This window comes from Ursus arctos, unplaced genomic scaffold (assembly GCF_023065955.2).
Source record: "Ursus arctos isolate Adak ecotype North America unplaced genomic scaffold, UrsArc2.0 scaffold_2, whole genome shotgun sequence".
In the NCBI taxonomy this organism is placed as follows: domain Eukaryota; kingdom Metazoa; phylum Chordata; class Mammalia; order Carnivora; family Ursidae; genus Ursus; species Ursus arctos.
Window position 1 is genome coordinate 7,349,630 of NW_026622874.1, and position 19,270 is coordinate 7,368,899.

At 43.6% G+C, this 19,270-nt stretch overlaps 1 protein-coding gene across 1 annotated transcript in view; it reads right to left on the bottom strand.

Annotated features, from left to right (window-relative positions):
- The window catches only part of DNAH14 (dynein axonemal heavy chain 14), a 321,838-nt gene that overhangs the window by 66,403 nt on the left and 236,165 nt on the right, over positions 1-19,270 (bottom strand). The window contains exons 62-67 of the mRNA XM_057315759.1: positions 18,344-18,452; positions 17,681-17,806; positions 15,944-16,038; positions 12,680-12,839; positions 8,143-8,274; positions 7,688-7,783 (exon numbers count right to left, since the gene is read on the bottom strand). Coding sequence (XP_057171742.1) covers positions 7,688-7,783; positions 8,143-8,274; positions 12,680-12,839; positions 15,944-16,038; positions 17,681-17,806; positions 18,344-18,452 — 718 coding nt within the window. The remainder of the gene's footprint in view (positions 1-7,687; positions 7,784-8,142; positions 8,275-12,679; positions 12,840-15,943; positions 16,039-17,680; positions 17,807-18,343; positions 18,453-19,270) is intronic.

The window sequence follows — 19,270 nt, forward strand, 5'->3', positions numbered from 1 at the left end:
ACTGCCTGATATTATCTCTTGAGTTATGGCCTTATTATCTTTATATTGCTATTTATATTTTATATTTATATTTTTGAAAGATGTTCATGTCTTCTCAAAATCTCTGAAGACCATGTTTAGCATGGAGACTTGAAAAAAGTATGTTCATGAAATCATATATACAAAATTGTGCTTATTGAGTGCAGTTTCTAATTTATAATTTCTCTTCCTAGTCTACAGATGTTATCCTGGGGAAAATACCTAATTAAAAAATACATATACACATTAGCTACTTTTGGCATGATTACTCTGAAGATTTACTTATTCCTGGTTCACTCATAATCATTACTCAGTTGTTTTCACTCTAATGTAAAATGCTGTTTTTGTTTGCTTGTTCATTCCCTCTGATTTGGTTATTCCGAGAAAATGTTCTTGCTACTAATGACCTAGTGAACTATATAAATATTCAAGTGTGGGATTTACTGATTCAATTAAACAGATGAAATTCCTTTTCTCTCTCTCTCTTTTTTTTTTTTTTTGCTTTGTACTGTCATTTGATTTCTTTTCGTTCCAGTAGAGTTAACATACAATGTTATATTGGTTTCAGGTGTACAATGTAGCGATTCAACAATTCTATACATTGCTCAGTGCTCCTCACAAGTGCATTCCTTAACCCCCATCCTCCCTCTGGGGACCATCAGTGTGTTCTCTAGAGTTAAGAGTCTGGTTTTTTTGGATTTTTCTTTGTTCATTTGTTTTGTTTCTTAAATTCCACATGAGTGAGACCATATGGCGTTGGTCTTTCTCTGACTGACTGATTTCACTTAGCATAATATACTCTAGTTCCATCCGTGTCATTGCAGATGGCAAGATCTCATTCCTTTTGAGGGCTGAGTAGTATTCCATTGTTTATATCCCACATCTTCTTTATCCATCCCTCTGTTGATGGACACTTGGGCCACTTCCGTATCTTGGGCTATTGCGAATAATGCTGCAATAAACATAGGGGTGCATTTAAGGTCCCTCCATACTGTTTCCCAGAGTGGCTGTGCTAGTCTGCATTCCCACCAAAGGTGCATGAGGGTCCCCTTTCTCTGCATCCTCGCCAACACCTGCTGTTTCTTGTGTTTTTGATTTTGGCCATTCTGACAGGTGTGAGGTGTTACTGTGGTTTTGATTTGCATTTCCCTGATGATGAGTGATGCTGAATATCTTTTCACATAAACCCACAAAAAGTCTATTATATGACAGGCACTATGTTCCCGAAGGTAACATTTTTAAGGAATGCTCATGTATATGTTCTGGCATTATTTATTTATTTATTTATTTATTTATTTATTTATTTATTTAAATATTTTATTTATTTATTTGACACAGAAAGAGAGACAGCCAGTGAGAAAGGGAACACAAGCAGGGGGAGTGGGAGAGGAAGAAGCAGGCTCCCAGTGGAGCAGGGAGCCCAATGTGGGGCTCGATCCCAGGACCCTGGGATCAGGCCGTGAGCCGAAGGCAGATGCTTAACGACTGAGCCACCCAGGCGCCCCTTTGGCATTATTTCCCCTAAAGTTCCCTAGATTTTTTTGGAAATATTTTTTATATTAGGGCCCAGGTGAACAAAAGACCTATTTTTAAAATAGGAGACAGTACATAACTGAGAAGAAAATCTCAACAAAGAGCTAAAACAATGGAGTTAACTACTACACTCACTTTTAAAATACTAACTATATCCGTTAATATTTTATATACATTTCAAATACACTTGTTTGAGTTCAGTGAATTAAAGTATTAGAAACTTCTCATGAAGACCACAGTTGCAAGCTGGAAAGGAAGGTAGTCTATTAATAAGTAAGGTTCTGACTGAAATTTCGAGTTCGTTTTTTTCTGCCCTACCACTTGATAATAGTAAAAAACAAATGGACAATATTAGAAATAAGAATTTGTTGGGTAAATGAATGGAAATACAAAATACACACAAAAAAATTATGAACATCAGGAGAACTGAGTAAATACCAAAATCGAACATACCAAGCGTCAAAGAGTACGTAACAGGGAGTTCCAGTCCAAGATGGCGACAGAGGAGGCATCTGAACTCATTTGCTCCTGTGGACGCACCAAACCTACAGCTCCGCATGGAGCAATTCCCCATGGAAGAAATCCAGAAGCTAGCTGAGCAACTCCAGCACACTGGGCCAACGAAGAGCACTCACATCCAAACAGGAGAGGCCGAGACCCACTCTCACCATGACCCCCGCCCCTGGCACAGCGACACAAACAAGAGCACTCACAGCTCCAGCTTCCCTCTGAGGACAAAAGGTTTTGAACCCAACACCTAGTGTCTCAGCTTCTAAGACTGAAAGCCAAGAGGGCTTGCATCCACAAGACCCACCAGACTAGAGCAAATACTTCCTAACTGCCTATGCCCCCAGGGCTCGGCACAGAGGAGGCAGACAGAAATGTGTGTCTCCCAGTCTTCGCTTTAAAGAGGCCTATTTGGAAGAGGCTGCGGCCTGAGGGTCAGGCTTCTAGTTTACCAGACATTTAGGGGTTCACCTTGATCCTCCCCAGGGACCCGGGAGGCTGGTAGGTGCCCCGGCATTGGTGGCGGTGGCCCAGAGGCTACACCACTCGGGCACCTGGCTCTGGTGGCCAGCAAAGCTTGCGCTCGTGGGTCCCCCAGAACTACAGCAAACACAGAACCAGTTCTTAACTGGCTCAGTGCCGAGGACTCAGACAGAAGCACCCATCTCCCCATCTGTCCCTGAAGAGAACTATTGACATAGGCTTCCAAGGAGCCTGATCTAGGTGCTGACTGAGATGCCCCCCTTTGGGACCCTAATTCTGAATTCTGGGAGCCCCTAAGAACACACAAGGCTGCCGGGGCACTGCCACGGTGTGGGAGACAAGCAGGAGCTCAGGCTGCACTGAGGACGTTCGTCCCCTGCACAAGACCATTCTGTCAGGACAGGCAGAGGTGGCTGTTTTATCAAATGCACAGAGACCAACACAGAGAATCAAGAAAAATAAAGAAACAGAATTATTTATCCCAAATCACAGAAAAATAAAATAACTGACCTAAAAACTAAAACTACAGACTAATATCCTTGATGAATATAGATGCAAAAATTCTCAACAAAATACTAGCAAACTGAACTCAAGAACACATTAAAAGGGGGGCGCCTGGGTGGTTCAGTTGGTTAAGAACACATTAAAAGAGTTGTACAGCATGACCATGTAGGATTTATCCCTGGGATGCAAGGATGGTTCAACATATGCAAATCTATAAATGTATTACATCATATTAAGAGAATGATAAAAGTCACGTGGATCATCGCAATAAATGCCGAAAAAGCATCTGACAGAATATAATATCCTATCATGATAAAAACCATCAACAGATTGGGTATAGAAGGAACAAACCTTAAGATAATTAAGGGCAGTTAATACAAACCCATAGCTAACATTATACTCCACGGTGGAAAACTGAGAGCCTTTCCTCCAAGATCAGGAACAGGGTCAGGATGCCCACCCTCATCATTCTTGCTCACTATAGTACTGGAGGTCTGATTAGAGCAAGCAGGCAAGACAAAGAAATAAACAGCACCCACATCAGAAAGGAACAAGGAAAAGTATCACTATTTGCAGATGACATGCTTTGTATATAGAAAATCCCAAAGACTCAACCAAAAAACTGTCAGAACTAATCAGCAATGTTGGTAAAGTTACAGGATGTACAATCAATATCCAGAAATCAGTAGCATGTCTATACAATAATAAAAACAGTACAGTACCGGCATAAAACAGACACACAGACTACTGGAACAGAATAGCGAGCCCAGGATCAAACCCTGGCATATACGGTCAACTAACATTCAACAAGGGAGCCAAAAACAACCCACGGGGAAGGGAGAGTCTCTCCAACGAATGGTGCTGCGAAAACATGCAGAGCAATGAGAGTGGACTCCCGTCTTACACCACTCACACAAATTAACTCAAAATAAATCAGAACACCACAAAACTGATAGCATGAAACTCCTAGTAGAAAATGTAGGGAAGAACCTGCTTGACATTGGTCTTGGTGATAATTTTTTTGGATATAACACCAAAAGCATAAACAACAAAAGCAAAAATCACCAACTGGGACTACATCAAACTTCAAAATTTCTGCAGAGCAAAATAAACAATGGACAAAATGAAAGGGAAAAAAATGAAAGAGTAAACTACAAAATGGGAGAACAGTCTTGCAAAACAGTTGGGTAAGAGGCTAATATCTAAAATACATAAAGAGCTTCTACAACTCAGTAACAAAACCCCAAACCATCTGATTAAAAAATGAGCAGACAATGCAGCACCTGGGTGGCTCACTCAGAAAGTGTCTGACTCTTGATTTCAGCTCAGGTCATGATCTCAGGGTTGTGGGATGGAGCCCCATATCAGGCTCTGTGCTTGGCAAGGAGCCTGCTTGGGATTCTCTCTCTCCCTTTCCCTCTGCCTGCCCCCTCCCCACCATTCGTGTGTGTTCTCTCTCTCTCTCTCTCTCAAAAAAAAAAAAAAAATCAGCAGAGGAACTAAACATTTTTCCAAAGAAGACACACAGATGGCCAACATATATGAAAACATACTCAGTATTACTGATCATCAGAGAAATGCAAGTTAAACAAAACCACTAAGAGGTATCACCTCACACCTGTTAAAATGGGTATCATCAAAAAAAATAAAAGATAACAAATTTTGTGGCCCCATACAAATTTTGGGATTGTTTGTTCTATTTCTGTGGAAAATGTCTTAGCATTTTGATAGGGATTGCACTTAACCTGTAGCTAGCTTTGGGTAGTATAGTCATTCTTCCTAACCATGAGCATGGACGATCTTTCCATTTATTTGTATCTTCTTCCTCTTTCAGAGCACAGGTCTTTCGCCTCCTTGGTTAAATTTATTCCTAGGCATTTTATTCTTTTTGATGCGATTGTCAATGTGATTATTTTCTTAATGTCTCTTTTGGATAGTTTGTTCTTGGTGTATAGAAACACAACTGATTTTTGTACACTGATTTTGCATTTTGCCACTTTACCGGCTTTGTTTATTCTACCAGGTTTTGGTGGAATCTTTAGGGATCTAAGTTAATGGTTTGTTAATCTCGACGATCTTTTCAAAGAACCAACTTTTGGTTTCACTGATTTTCTCTTGTTTTTTCATTATTCTCTTTACCTCTGATCTAATATTTATTATTTCTTTCCATCAGCTACATTTTGGGTTTAGTTGTTCTTTTTCTAGTTCCTTCAAGTATAAAGTGAGGCTATTGATTTCAGATCTTTCTTCTTTTTAATGTAGCAATTTGAGCTATGAATGTCCCTCTGGGCACTGCTTTTGCCACATGCCGAAAGTTTTGATACGTTGTATTCTGTTTTCATTTGTCTCTAAGTATTTCCTAACTTACCTTATGACTTCTTCTTTGGCCCATTGATTGCTTTGGAGTTTACTGTGTAATCCTCACGCATTTGTGAATTTTCCAGTTTTCCTCTGTTCTTGGTTTCATACTTTATTCCATGTGGTTGCAGAAGATACTTCAAAGGATATCTGCCGTTAGGACTCCACGAAGACCTGCTCTGTGCGTTCTGCTGTCGGGTGGAGTGCTCTGGAGTGTCTGTAGGTCTTGCTGGTTCATTGTGCTCTTCATTCCTCTCTTTCCTTATTTGCTGTCTGGTTGTTCTATCTCAGACCTTTGAAAGCTCTGATTTTTGCTTGTTTAGGCTTTCAAGTTTATTTTTAGTTGACTTTTAGTGACTAAGAATTTCCTGAAAACCAGGCATATCATTCAGGTTTTTAAATTTATTTACACAGAATTTCTAGTAATTATTGAAAAACAACAAATGGACATTTCCATTAAATTAAAAATTATAGGCGAGCCTTGAACAACACAGGGGTTAGGGGTGCCAACCCCCTGAGCAGCTGAAAATCCACGTATAACTTTTGACTCCCCAAAGCTTATCTACTAATAGCCTGCTGTTGAGTAGAAGCCTTTCTGACAACACAACACATAAATATGTTACATACATATGTCAATATGTATGTTACATGTATTATAAGCTATATTCTTATAATAAAGGTAGAAACAAGAAAATGTCATTAAGAAAACCATAAGGAAGAGAAAATACATTTACAATGCTGTGCTGTATTTAGTGAAAACAATCCAGGTAGAAGAGGACTTTGCTGTTCCAGCCCATGTTGTTCAAAGGTCAACTGTATTTCTTCTTGAACTCCCTGTTTATCAAGTTGTATAATGTGTAATCTTTTTCTTTAAATTATGAAGCAAACTTTTTCCTTTCCTGGGTCTACTCCATTCATGAACTTGAGTGTGGGAAAGGAACAGGCTGATGGAGGCACGCCAGTTGTTAAAGTACTGCACTATTTCTGTAGCGGCTAGTAAGTAGTCCTGCGCCACGCCCTGGAGAGCACCCACCCTGGGCCTCTCCCCACTATTCCGTCCTCGTGGGTGACCTCCAGGACCCCACACTGCTCTGTGACTAGCTGGAGTCTGAGCCACACCGGCTGCTGGATGGTTTGCATATCACCCGTGAACAGGAGTATTTTTAGTGCAGCAGATTAAGTGCTTTCAAGTTAGACAGCCCTGGGTTAGAGCATGGGCACCACTTAAGAGGTTCAAGATTTGGACAAATTTACCAAATCTTTGACTTTAGTCTTCTCTCTTGGAAACATCTTCTTCTGAAAGCTGACTTGAGGATTGACTGCAAAAGTCTGTATAAAGCCTCTGTGCGGTACTTGGAACACAGTCTGTGCTCCATAAACATTAGCTATTAGCAACACATCTCTAAGTATGACTGTATACATACATTGTAAGCAGCAACAAAGTATCAGCAATACAATGACATGTCAACATAAAATACATTCAGTAAAAATTTGTTAATTTTCTTCAAAAATGTCCAATACTTTTTATATAGCTGAGTTTGCAAGAAACGCCTAGGGGGCAGGCAGGTGACATGAATGTTTGAAGTGAGAAGGGGGCTTATTATATCCAGTGAGAGTGCCAGCCCATGGCTGATCTGAATTTTCAAGTGAAGACAGAAATTCAAATTTTAAATGAAATCCCCAGATTTTAGAATGTGGGCAACTACATCGGAATGGGGGGCGGTTTGGGAGAAAGACTATACGGGCAAACAGAAGATGCCAAAGGGGTGCATTTCCCTGCTGTGTGGCCATCTCGGAAGAGTGCTACATCGCTCCCTCTCAGAATGCCTGTGAGTGGGCTGGCGACCTCAGTCCTTGCTCTCATAACGATATCCCTGTTTTAACTGAACACCAAGAAGTTTAAGAAATAACCATGTCTTCACAAAACAACATAGTAATTTGATATAAACAGATTCAGGATAGTTTTTTAAGATCACAGATTGATTCTGGGTACATCTTTGGTAGACGGAAGTCACAAAGCTCTCCTGGGAGAAATCTGGTGAAATGGTAAATTAATGTATCACTGACAAGTAATAATTAGCATTATTGAGTGTTTTATTATGTGAAAGGCACCTTTACATATAGTCCCTGTATTATTTAATCACAATTAATCTCGTCACTACTTTCCTTTTATCCTCATTTTATCCTAAACTGATAAAACTCTACTGAGGTAATGACCTTTTCTTGGTGTTTCTGACTAGTTCACAAAGCTGTTGCAAGTTTAACAAGCACACAAATGTCTTACCAGCTGCAAACCTCTTTGCTTCTCAGCCAACCTCTGTCGTGCAATTTTGAGGACATTTTGAGCTTCAGCTACTCGGACTTGCTTAGGGCCCACCACCTAAAAAAGAATGTCACAACATTTAACCATTAAAAAATGTCAAGTTCACTGTTAAAATAAAACAAGAGCATAGTTGCCATAAATAAAATAAAATCATAAAAAATAAAAATAATATAAATATTTACCCATAAAATAACTTTATCTTATAAATACCTATAATAAATAAAAAAATAAAATAAAATAAATAATAAAATAATAAAATTGACATCTGTTAACATAGTATATTTGATTAAAGTGGTTTTCCCCAGCACTATTCTTTCCACAGCAGTTCACGTGCTCCTTGTGAAGTGAACACTGTCCCTGGGGCTCTGCTGTGTGACTTCCGGGCGGTCACGGACACGCGGGAGGACAGAGCGTACCTTCTGTACTTCGTGGTAGTTATTCAAAGCTATGACCCACTGGCACATAGAGCAACAGGCAACAGAAACGAGAGCGATCTTGTTTGGGTTGAAATCAGGTAAGATTAAAATTTTTTTCAGCTTCATGAAAACCTAGAGATAACACAATTCGTGTATTACAAGAAAACGAAATGTGAGTGACCCGAGATGTTCCCCAGTCCACGGTAACGTAAAACTGTATTTCACGCGGGAAATCCTCGCTACTCTTCAGTCGCAGACGCACGGACACAGCCGGCAGCACGGCGTCTCTGGCCGCGGGAGGGAAGCCTCCGTCAGACACCGGGTTACCGCCGCGGCTGGCCCGGTGGCTGTGCCGCCGTTGCACACAAGGGACTCCATAGTAAAACAAAGACGAAGCAGGTTGACTCTGTGGACTTGGTGTGCAAGGCAGTCTGCAGTCTCCCTCTTGTGCAGCCGAGGTGTGAGCGGACGGACACCGTCCCCCACCTTCTGTCCCCAAGGGGCAGATCGGCAGGGCACTGTCGCTAGTTAAAGGGCTGTGCTGTCAGTGGTGGAGGCCTGGGCACGCGGGGGCTCCCTGACGACACCCTAGCTTACTTGTGCCACGGGCGCAAACATCCACCTCGCCCACACGTACAGCCCTGTTTCCCGTTGGCCACATATGATTTCTCACCTACTGCGGGAGCCATAATCAAAATAACATCTTTCTCAGACTGAGACTCTTTTTTCTCTTCCTTCCCAAGCCTGCATTTCCTCTCTTGCCTGGTAGGACAGAACCATTCTGCTGGCTAATTTAGATGGCAGGTGGTCCATTATCAATTCATTATTGGTGTTTCCATTATTGCTTAAAAAACTGGTAGGCTTTTAATAATTTCTTTTGATGAGCTATTATTTTAGCTTGAAAGATCTATTTAAACAAAACCACAGGGAATCGTTTTTGCTAAGAATGCTTCAGTGAGTGAGTGGTTGTTTCATTAATTCAGGAATAATACGGATGTCAACATTAACATTCTGCTAAAAAAGTCACCTTGTTCATCCACTGCCCTGTATCCTAAGAGCACAGATCGTCACTGTAAGCAACTAACTGATTCGGTATTGGCTGTTTGATGTCTGGCTTCCCCATTACAACGTCACCTTTGTAACACCAAGGAATGAGTTGGTCTTGTAAGCTATCCTCATGTCCCATGATGTCCTCGGAAGGTTACTAAATGAATCAAGGACAGGGCCATGTATGCATCTACCAATCTACCTGCCTGCCCTGCACGGAGCTCTCAGCCCCACTCCTGCCAATACCCCGGTTTGGCTCTTCCTCTAGTCTCTACACATTGTCCACTTCCAAAGCCACTTTCACATTTCTGGGTATGTTACCACAGCAACCACTGCCTGGGACCCAAATCTCTATTTGCTTCCTGGGATCACTGTGACAAATTACCACAAACCGGGTGACCGGAAACAACAGCAATCTATTCTCTGACAGTCCCGGAGACAAGAAATCTGCAGTCAAGGTACAAGTGGGATGGCAGTCTCTTTGGGGCTCTGGGGGCAATTCTGTTCCTCGCCTCGTGCAGCTCCTGCCGCCACAGGCATTACTTGGCTTTGGCCACGTCGGTGGCGTCCTGCCCTTTTACTGCTACCTACTGTGCCTGGGTCCAGGCCCTCGCAACCTCCCGCCTGCTCTGCCACACATACCCCTCCTCTTCCTACAAGACTCACCTGTCCAGCAGGGCCTCCCGCTCTACCGGGGCCCTGAACTCCAATGTGCGCTCAGGACTTCGGCCCTGCTTTCAGCCTCCTCGAAGTCCGACAGCAAATCCATGTTCTGCTGAGTTAAATCTGCTCCAGCAAAGCCCTTCCCTAGGTGTCAGGCTACCTTATTTTCTTCGTTTTTCTCTGCTCCTGTCTGTCCCCCGTCTCCTCCAGCATGAATTCATATATTTGAAGTGCTCAGAAGCGTGTCTGGCACATGTTGTTCTGTGAACATTTGTTATGCAAATAAAAATAAATCTTCGGGATCCAGTTCAAGACGGTGATGTAGGAGGAGCCTAAACTCACCTTCTCCAAAGCTACAACAACATAACAGATCGACTGCCTCCGAAGAAACCCAGAAGCTGAATGACTCCTACACACTGGGCAATGAGAAGAAACACCCTTGAAACGGGCAGCAGAAGCCGAGACATAATTTGGCCATACACCCCACTCCTGGCACGGTGACCCACAATTGGGAGGGAACTCACAACCCCAAGCTTCTCTCTGAAAAGTAAAGGGTTTGAACGCCCACACCTGGCACCTCAACTTTTTAGACATGCACCTGAGAGAAGACCCCCAAAACATCTGGTTTCAAAAGCCAACAGGGCTTCCCTCCACGAGAGCCCCAAGGCCACAGTGAACTGAGAAACGGTCCTGAAAGGGCCTGTGCAGACTCGCCCCGCCTCGTTCCCGGTTGTTCAGTGAAAGAGGCTTATGTGCTTACCTTATAGCTCTGTCCTGAGGGTCAGTCTTCTAGTTTAACATACCCACCAGACCAGCAAAAGAAGAACAGTGCAGTCCGAAGTTAGTAGAAGGAAGAAACAACAAAAATGAGAGCAGAAGTCAAGGAAACAGAGACTAAAACGCAATAAAAACGATCAATGAATCTAAGAGTTGGTTTTTTAAAAAGACAACAAAATTGAAAAACCTGAAGCTAATTTACCAAGAAAAAAAGAGAGAGGGCTCAAATAAACAAAGCCAGGAACGAAGGATCCATTACAACGGATGTGATTTGTACTAGATCCAGGAATGAAGGATCCACTACAGCGATGTGATTTGTACTAGATCCAGGAACGAAGGATGCATTACAGCGGATGTGATTTGTACTAGATCCCGGAACGAAGGATCCATTACAGCGGATGTGATTTGTACTAGATCCAGGAACGAAGGATGCATTACAGCGGATGTGATTTGTACTAGATCCCGGAACGAAGGATGCATTACAGCGGATGTGATTTGTACTAGATCCAGGAACGAAGGATCCACTACAGCGGATGTGATTTGTACTAGATCCAGGAACGAAGGATCCATTACAGCGGATGTGATTTGTACTAGATCCAGGAACGAAGGATGCATTACAGCGGATGTGATTTGTACTAGATCCCGGAACGAAGGATCCATTACAGCGGATGTGATTTGTACTAGATCCAGGAACGAAGGATGCATTACAGCGGATGTGATTTGTACTAGATCCAGGAACGAAGGATCCACTACAGCGGATGTGATTTGTACTAGATCCAGGAACGAAGGATCCATTACAGTGGATGTGATTTGTACTAGATCGTCGTCAGGGACAGCAGATCCACCCACAGTGAGGCGCTGCCTCACAGCTGTCAGAATGGCTGATACCAAAGAGACAAGAGACAAGAGGTGTTGGCGAGGATGCAGGGAAAAAGGACCCCTCCTCGTGCACTGCTGGTGGGATTATAAATTGGTGCAGCCATCATGGAAAGAAAGTATGGAGGCTCCTCAATTAAATTAAAAATGGAACTACCATTCATCCAGCAATTCTACTTCTGGGTATTTATCCAAAAGAAACAAAAACACTAACTTGAAAAGATATAAGTACTCCTATGCTCACTGAAGTATAATTTCCAACAGCTAAGCCAAGGGAGCAAATTAAGTGTCCACTGATGGATGTGTGGATAAAGAAGACACACACACACACACACACACACACACACACACACACTGCAATATTATTCAGCCATAAAAAGCAAAGAAATCCTTCCAGTTGTGACAACATGGATGGGCCTTGCGGCCATTACGCTAAGTGAAGTAAGTCCGACAGAGAAAGATGATATCACTTATCTGTGGAATTTAAACAAAAAACTGAACTCAGACACAGAGAACAGATTGGTGGTTGTCAGAGCTGGGGGGCTGTTAGAGATGGTGAAGGGGGTCAAAAGGAGCAAACTTCCAGTTACAAGATAAAAAGCCCTGGGGATGGAACGTACAGCATGATGACTATAGTTAAAAGTATTGTATTGTGTATTTGAAGGTTGTTATGGAGTAGATCTTAAAAGTTATCATCATAAGAAAAAATATGTGTAACTATGTGGGGACAGATGATAACTAGGCTTACTGTGGTGATCGCTTCACAGTATGTACAAATGCTGAGGCATAATATCGTACACCCGAAATCAATATAATGTTATATACCAATTATATCTGAATTTTAAGAAATCTCAGACACTCTTACCCACTCCTTGCGGTTTCTTAGTGTAATGCAATGCATCCAGGGAGACCTTCTCCCTCCGTTGGTCTCTTCTCTCATTCAAGAGATTCTGAGACACGGCCTTCCCCGATTTGGGCGACGCACTGCTTCTCCTCGGCACTCCCAGCAAACCTGTTACGTTTGGCTGTGGAGCCTGCTCTCTCATCTTTTAACGTGCATCACGGATTTTCCGTTCTAATGCACAAATGCCAATTTTAACACTTCTCCTGGACTCCTCCAAACTACGAGCACGGAAGGCATCGGTTACGCATTCATCAGGGGCCGGCTTTTTACCTTCTCGGGGATGCTGTCCTTGTCAAGGTTAACCAGTTTTTTCAGGAAACCAGTCTCTGAAAGCAGCAGCTTTGCCGAAGCCCAGTTAGGTTTCTTCTGCAGGAGCATGCAGACGGCGTTCATGACGGTCAGCACGAGGAAGGGAGGCCGCGTGTACACCCTGCAACAGGGCCAGAACCTCGTCAGCTTCACAGCTGGTATCAGAGGCACCTGCAGACCATCTCAGAGGACAACACCCACGGATGTTTAACCGGCATTTTCTCAAGGACAACTACTTAGCTACTTCAGTTTTGGGTATTTTTAAACATTGGGGTATGTTTAATACATGGGTATCTTTGCTTTAGGAAGATGACACGCATAAAACTTAAATATGAAGAACGGCTAAGTTAGAGGTGAATTCTCTTCAAAGTGCTCACTGCGGCGTTCTTTAAAGCAGGAACCGTCATGTTTCATCCCAGTGACGGAGGCGACTGTGCCACTCCCCTTAAACACATGACTTTTCTCCACCCTGATCTAAAATTCCTACCATAAAATCACTACAGAGCAGAGTGAGGGAAGGGGGGGGGCAAGAGTGGGTCTCGGGCGTGATTATTGGAACGCTGGAAGCCTCTTCTTATCTGTGTCCTCATCAGCTGACATGCCACTGCACTGTTAATGAGAAGGTGACACTCTGGAAAGCAGGGGGTCAGAAGAACAGTCACAAGAAGTAAGTTTCCATGAAAGGCCACGAGGGTGATGGTTGCTATGTAACAGCATTTGGGATTTGGAAACGAAGGGGAGGGGTCCATCCATGGTAATGAGTGTCCCCCAAATGAAACCATATAGACTTTCCAAAAGAAGGCAGGCAATGAAACCAACTTTATGTGTATAACATCATCTATGGGGGTTACCAAGAAGATCCCCCCGCCTTAAATTTCACCATTAGAGATTCATTCATTTAGATTAACCTTTGTTCTTGTTTACAGTCTACTTTTAAAATGCAGATATTTTTCAGGACAAAATAAATCATTAACACTTTGTTTAAAACTAATTTATCAGGGGCGCCTGGGTGGCACAGCGGTTAAGCGTCAGCCTTCGGCTCAGGGCGTGATCCCGGCGTTCTGGGATCGAGCCCCACATCAGGCTCCTCCGCTAGGAGCCTGCTTCTTCCTCTCCCACTCCCCCTGCTTGTGTTCCCTCTCTCGCTGGCTGTCTCTATCTCTGTCGAATAAATAAATAAAATCTTAAAAAAAAACCCTAATTTATCAGATGGCTTTTCTGAGATCATCAGTATGTTTTTTTTGAAATAAGGAGAAAGCTGTAACAGAGGAACTAGGAAAAGAGAGACAAGGTCCACAGGGGAGAAAGGAGAGCTCCAAAAGCAAATTTTCCTCAATTTTGCCTATGTTTGACTCTTTTTAAAGCAAACGTAATGGGAATATAGTCAAATTAAGATAAAATGTATTATCTATAAAACTTTAATGTAAATTAAAGGGAAAATACATTCACTTGCCTCTAGTCCCATGTACATGTCACTTTCCAGAAACAATTACCTGATTCAAAGCAAGACCTACCTACCCTGGAAATCTGCTTTAAGGGCCTCATTACTACACAGGAGTCCTCTGGCTTAGACTTGTATTGGTTTGCTCCAATCTGTATTTTCTACTATCTCCCTCCTTCTTCTAGCAGCTAATGCCGCTAATCCTATGATGGGGCAATCCTTTGCACTTTGCTGCTGGACAGCAGCTAGGAAAGAGAGCGGGCTGGACTGGGTATCTGCTGGATGTCTCTGCCGCACGCCCTAAGAACTCCTATTGTAAGGGGTCCCATATATCTGGTGTTGGAACCAAAGTGAAATGCACATCAGCAATATCACAAGGGAGAATCTTAAAAAGCAAACAAACAAACAAACAAACAAAAAACCTCCAAGGCACATGGAGAGAATCCCTGGAAAGGCTAGGTTTTTCTAGCCAGGGAAGGGGAGCGGGCATGCTCGATCCAAGGAAAGCTCTTAGCATTGAAATAACTCGAGCCCTTGCCTCATGCCAGACTCTGTTCTAAGCACTTGGCATGTTTTAAGTCACCCAGTCCTCTGATCACCTGTTATCCCCATTGCATAAAAGGGAAGCTGAGGCACGGGGAGGCAATGCCAGGACTCCGGCCCAGGAAGCTTGGTCACAGAGCCTGCGAGGTAACACACTGCCCTCAGAACTCAGGCTCAGGGGCATTTAGCTGGCCTCTCTCTTGGGATTATGTGCCAGAGAGAAGCTGAGAGAATGGAACTTCTGGAACGAAGGCATGAGGCACCGGGAGTATGATGCTGGGGCGTTATGGACGCTGCTACTTGGCCCGTGTGGACTCCGGCCACCCCCTCGTGCTCACAGGCTGCACCCACCCTCGTGTTGGAAGTTCCCCGGGCCCGCGAAACACGTTTCTGCCTTCGGCCTTCAGTGCTTTCCATGTCTTCTGCGTACAACACCCTTCCTTTAGACACCTCCCTGGCGTACGTGCAAATCTGCTCAGTTCTTGGCTTCTACGACATCTGGCAACTGGTAACCACTCTCACTTCCAGGGGGTCTGGGGCACAGTGTGCACTGTGTGTCTCTGCCGCCCGAATGTGCGAGAACACACTCCGGTGAATGAGGTCAAACAGGAGAGAGGTTGAGAATCTGCCCGGCTCCTTTTGCTTGTCTCTCTCTGCACCTGACCTTCAGCCACAGGGCACGGCTGTGGCACTGTGGCATGCGCCGCTCTCCCGGGAGAGTCACTGATGAATGACAGCTTGTGTGTCCTCTTCTCTTCCTGTCCCCGGAGGTAAAGCACCATGACAAATATCGCAGTAGATGTGCCTACTTCTACATCGGTAATGGAAATACTACTTCCGGTAAACAACGGACGGCTCAACCCATCGGAGAGGTGACAGCAGAGTCTTCTTCCCTGTTGGGCCGCGGACGCCAACGGAGAGCATCGCACCCAGAGATTCAAACTAGAAACATCGGGATCAGGCTCTGGACCTTGGAGCGTCTCATTTCTTCTTGCACAGCTTGGTTGGCAGCAGCTTTTCTTTCTCGAGGGAACACAGAACACTGACATGCCCCACGGCTGATGGCGCCACAACGCGGACGACAGACAGCACGTAACACACATAATGACAAATGTAAAGTCACCAAAATGGCTAAAAATGACTTTGTCTAAAAATACATGAATAGGGACTCAGTCCCTCTTAGCATGTATCTGTGTTTTCTGTTGAGCTTTTCCAGCTCCCAACAAACCCAGGTGACTTACCTCAGCTCAGCGATGTCGGCTTTATCCAGGGCGCTCAGGGCCACGACCGCCTTTTCTAGAGCTGGCAGCACGCTTTTTACTTCATGGGCAGTTTCCTGCAACAAAGTGAGAGGCCCCCAAGCGTGTATGAATGCACAAGGTTGCATACCATAAATTTTTACATTTTGAACTTGGAAAATAGATTTGACTTTTCCACGACGCGTGCTATTTACGCTGCTGGGAACGCGTGCTGGAGTCCTAAGCACGGTGCCTTACTCCCTCCCTGATGAGAAGTTATGTGTGGCTCTGGCCTTCTCCAGCGCACTCGGGCAGTAACAACGCCCTTTCGAGGGGTGGTCCTGGGACAGGGGGTCACTGTCCAGCTAATGAAGCCTAAGCTTCAGAGCCCCTCACTGGCCCAGACCTCCCCCCGGGGCCTGGAAGGAGCTCCACCAATGTTGGCGGGGCCGCGTGTCTTCGCTAGGCTTGTGAAAGTTAGACATTGTAACTGCAGTCAGGTTTCCTCTCGGGGCAGGTGTTCCCGAGATGGCCGGGGACATGTCTGGGGTCTGCACACAGTCACCTGTCTGTATAATTAAGTTATCGCAAGCTATCTCAATTAGGAATGACTTCCAGAAATACTTTCACTGTCCCCTGTTCCAGCTTTTCTGGGCATGTGACATTAAGGTGCTCGGCCAGGGGACATATTGTAATATACACTTATGCCACGGGGCCTAGCACCAGAGCTACGTGGGTAATGGAGGAGAAACAAGGTTTGCAATACACCGATCCTGAATCTGGTCTGTGCAAAGCCCTTGCATGCACCAGATGTGTGAGACTGTAAGTGCGAGGTCAGGTGATCGTCAATACCTACCCCGAACGGAAGTTCACTCCTTCACGAACACACCAGACCATGCAGTGCACACTCGTCTACACGTGCCAGAGTGTCCACTTTTTTGGATGGGAGTTATGCAAAAATGAGCCATCAGAATTCCTAAGTTTGGGGATAATAGCTACTGCACTTAAAAAGATGTTTTGGAGTTTTTCCGTGAAATAAGTGAGACATTAGAGGGTTCTTACATAGGCGTGTATGAAAGGTGCCTTATTTTATAATTTAAAAATCTTCTTTACAAATAAATAATGACGACGAAGCTTTGTGAGCTACAACACAAACGCGATACAGTGCTAAAATCAATAGAGATGATTTTGTTAGGGGAGCAAAATGTGATGAAAATGTTCAGGTTGTACTAAAAGCAATAATTCATTAAGAGGAAAAAGTACATTGAGGATAGAGGCAATGATCTGCCTCTTGTCTGTCTAACAATCTGATACACAAAGAAGAATGCATCATACAATCACATTGTAAAAAGTAAAGGTTCTGGCTGAGTTTGCAAGAACTATTAACATTAATGAAAATATAAATATCAGAAAACAACTCTCTAAGGAAGACATTGGTGGAAAACTGGTTGGTGAATGCTCTCAATCCACATGGCATCTAAAATGAGTCAAGAAACCTTGAAATGCCAGTTTTGTTTACGCCAGTTATAGCAACACTAAAAATATTCATGACATTATCGGTGATACGAGTTATGAAGCTGAAAGAACTGAACTTGACCATCAAAAATGAAAACCACATTTTTATCAACTAGGCTGAACATTCCCCAGGAAATGATATGGAAATAATTCTCACACGAAGTCGTCTGGGATCATTTTGCAAACGATCCAAATAATTGTGGCCGATTATATTTTAGCGTTTACCTGGGCGTACTCTTGCACAATTCTTACTTCTTCGGCCATAATTTCTTCATCCTGTTTAACAAGCATCTGGACCTTCTCCACCACTTGTGAATCTTTCTGCAGTTTTTCCATTAGGGCTTCCTTTTCCTAATGAGACACACGGCTCTTTTGAGAATGAATTTTAAGAGATATGGTAGCTCTTCTTTAAAGAGAAATTCATTTCAAGAAAAAGTCATAAAGCTCATTTCATTATAATATTTACCAAAATCAGCCTGAAATATATTTGGACAGACTAAACTGGAAAGGGTAACCACAGCCAGTATCATCTCACGCGACACACGTCGTGTTTGAGAACGCGCTGCAGACTGCAAGCGACCATGGCATAGTTCAGGTTGATTTAACTAACGACGACAGAATTATGCTAGGTGAGCTTTTACAACTAGTTGTAGGCCTACTGTCACACTGAGTGGTTACAACGTAATGCTGTTACTACTTTGCTGTCATCGTTGCCACTGTCTTGCTCATTTTACAGGTAAGAAAGTTGAGGCCAACAGAGCTACCCAGCGGCCTGCTAACAAAGCTGGAATCCTAACCCATGTTCGCCAAGTATCAGAGCCTCTGCTTTCCAACACTGCTCTGTATTAAACCATCAAATATTTAAAAGAGATTGCAAACCAGCTATACCTTTGTTTTTTGTTCTATCTGTGGGCCAAGAATCAAGAGCTCCTCTTGCATATCTGTAACGAGCGCGGTTGCTTCCAGGATCCTGGATAGACCCATATAAAAATGATTCCTGAGGGGGGGAGAAGTATTAAGAAGGCATAAGATGTAATGAAACATCGGCAAAGCAAGATATATTGCGATCTTGTATTGGAAGACAACATGGGAAAGATGTCGACCCTCCCCCAAATTGATACATAGACTTAACGTGATGCCTACCAAAATCGCGGTGAGATTTTTTCTTTTTTTGTAGATACAGACAAGGATCTTCTAAAATTTATATAGAAAGCCAAATGAACTAGGATGATTACAACAATTTTGCAAAAGAATAAAGTGGGTGGGTGGCACCTCTCTACCTGATTGTGAGACTGATTGGGTAGTGAGAGTCGTCAGGACTGGGGTACCCGAGAGGGTCAGGCACGTCCATCAACAGAACGAGACAGAGAAGCCAGAAACAAACGCACACAAGCACAGCCAGCCAGCTCTTCACAAAGGCGCAGAAGTGAGAGAAAAAGGAAACGTTTTCAACACAGGGTGCGGAGCGACTGGTTATACGGCATGAACCTGGACGTAAGCCTCACGTCTTATACAGAACTAAGTCAAAGTGGACCATGGAATGGAGGGTAAAAGGTGGGTCTATGATGCTCTTAGAAGAATGCATAGGAGAAAGTCTCCAGGATCCAGGACCAAGTTCACAGACTTGACAAGAGAAGCATATCTGAGAAAGAAAAACAAATCTGACAAACTGGACTTAATCAAAATTGAAACAAACATTCTGTCCAGAGGATGACAAGTAACTGCTGGGATAAGTATCTGCAACCTGTACATGCGACAGACGACTCCTCTTTAGAACACAGACAGCTCTCTGAACTCAGCAAAGAGAGGGCACCT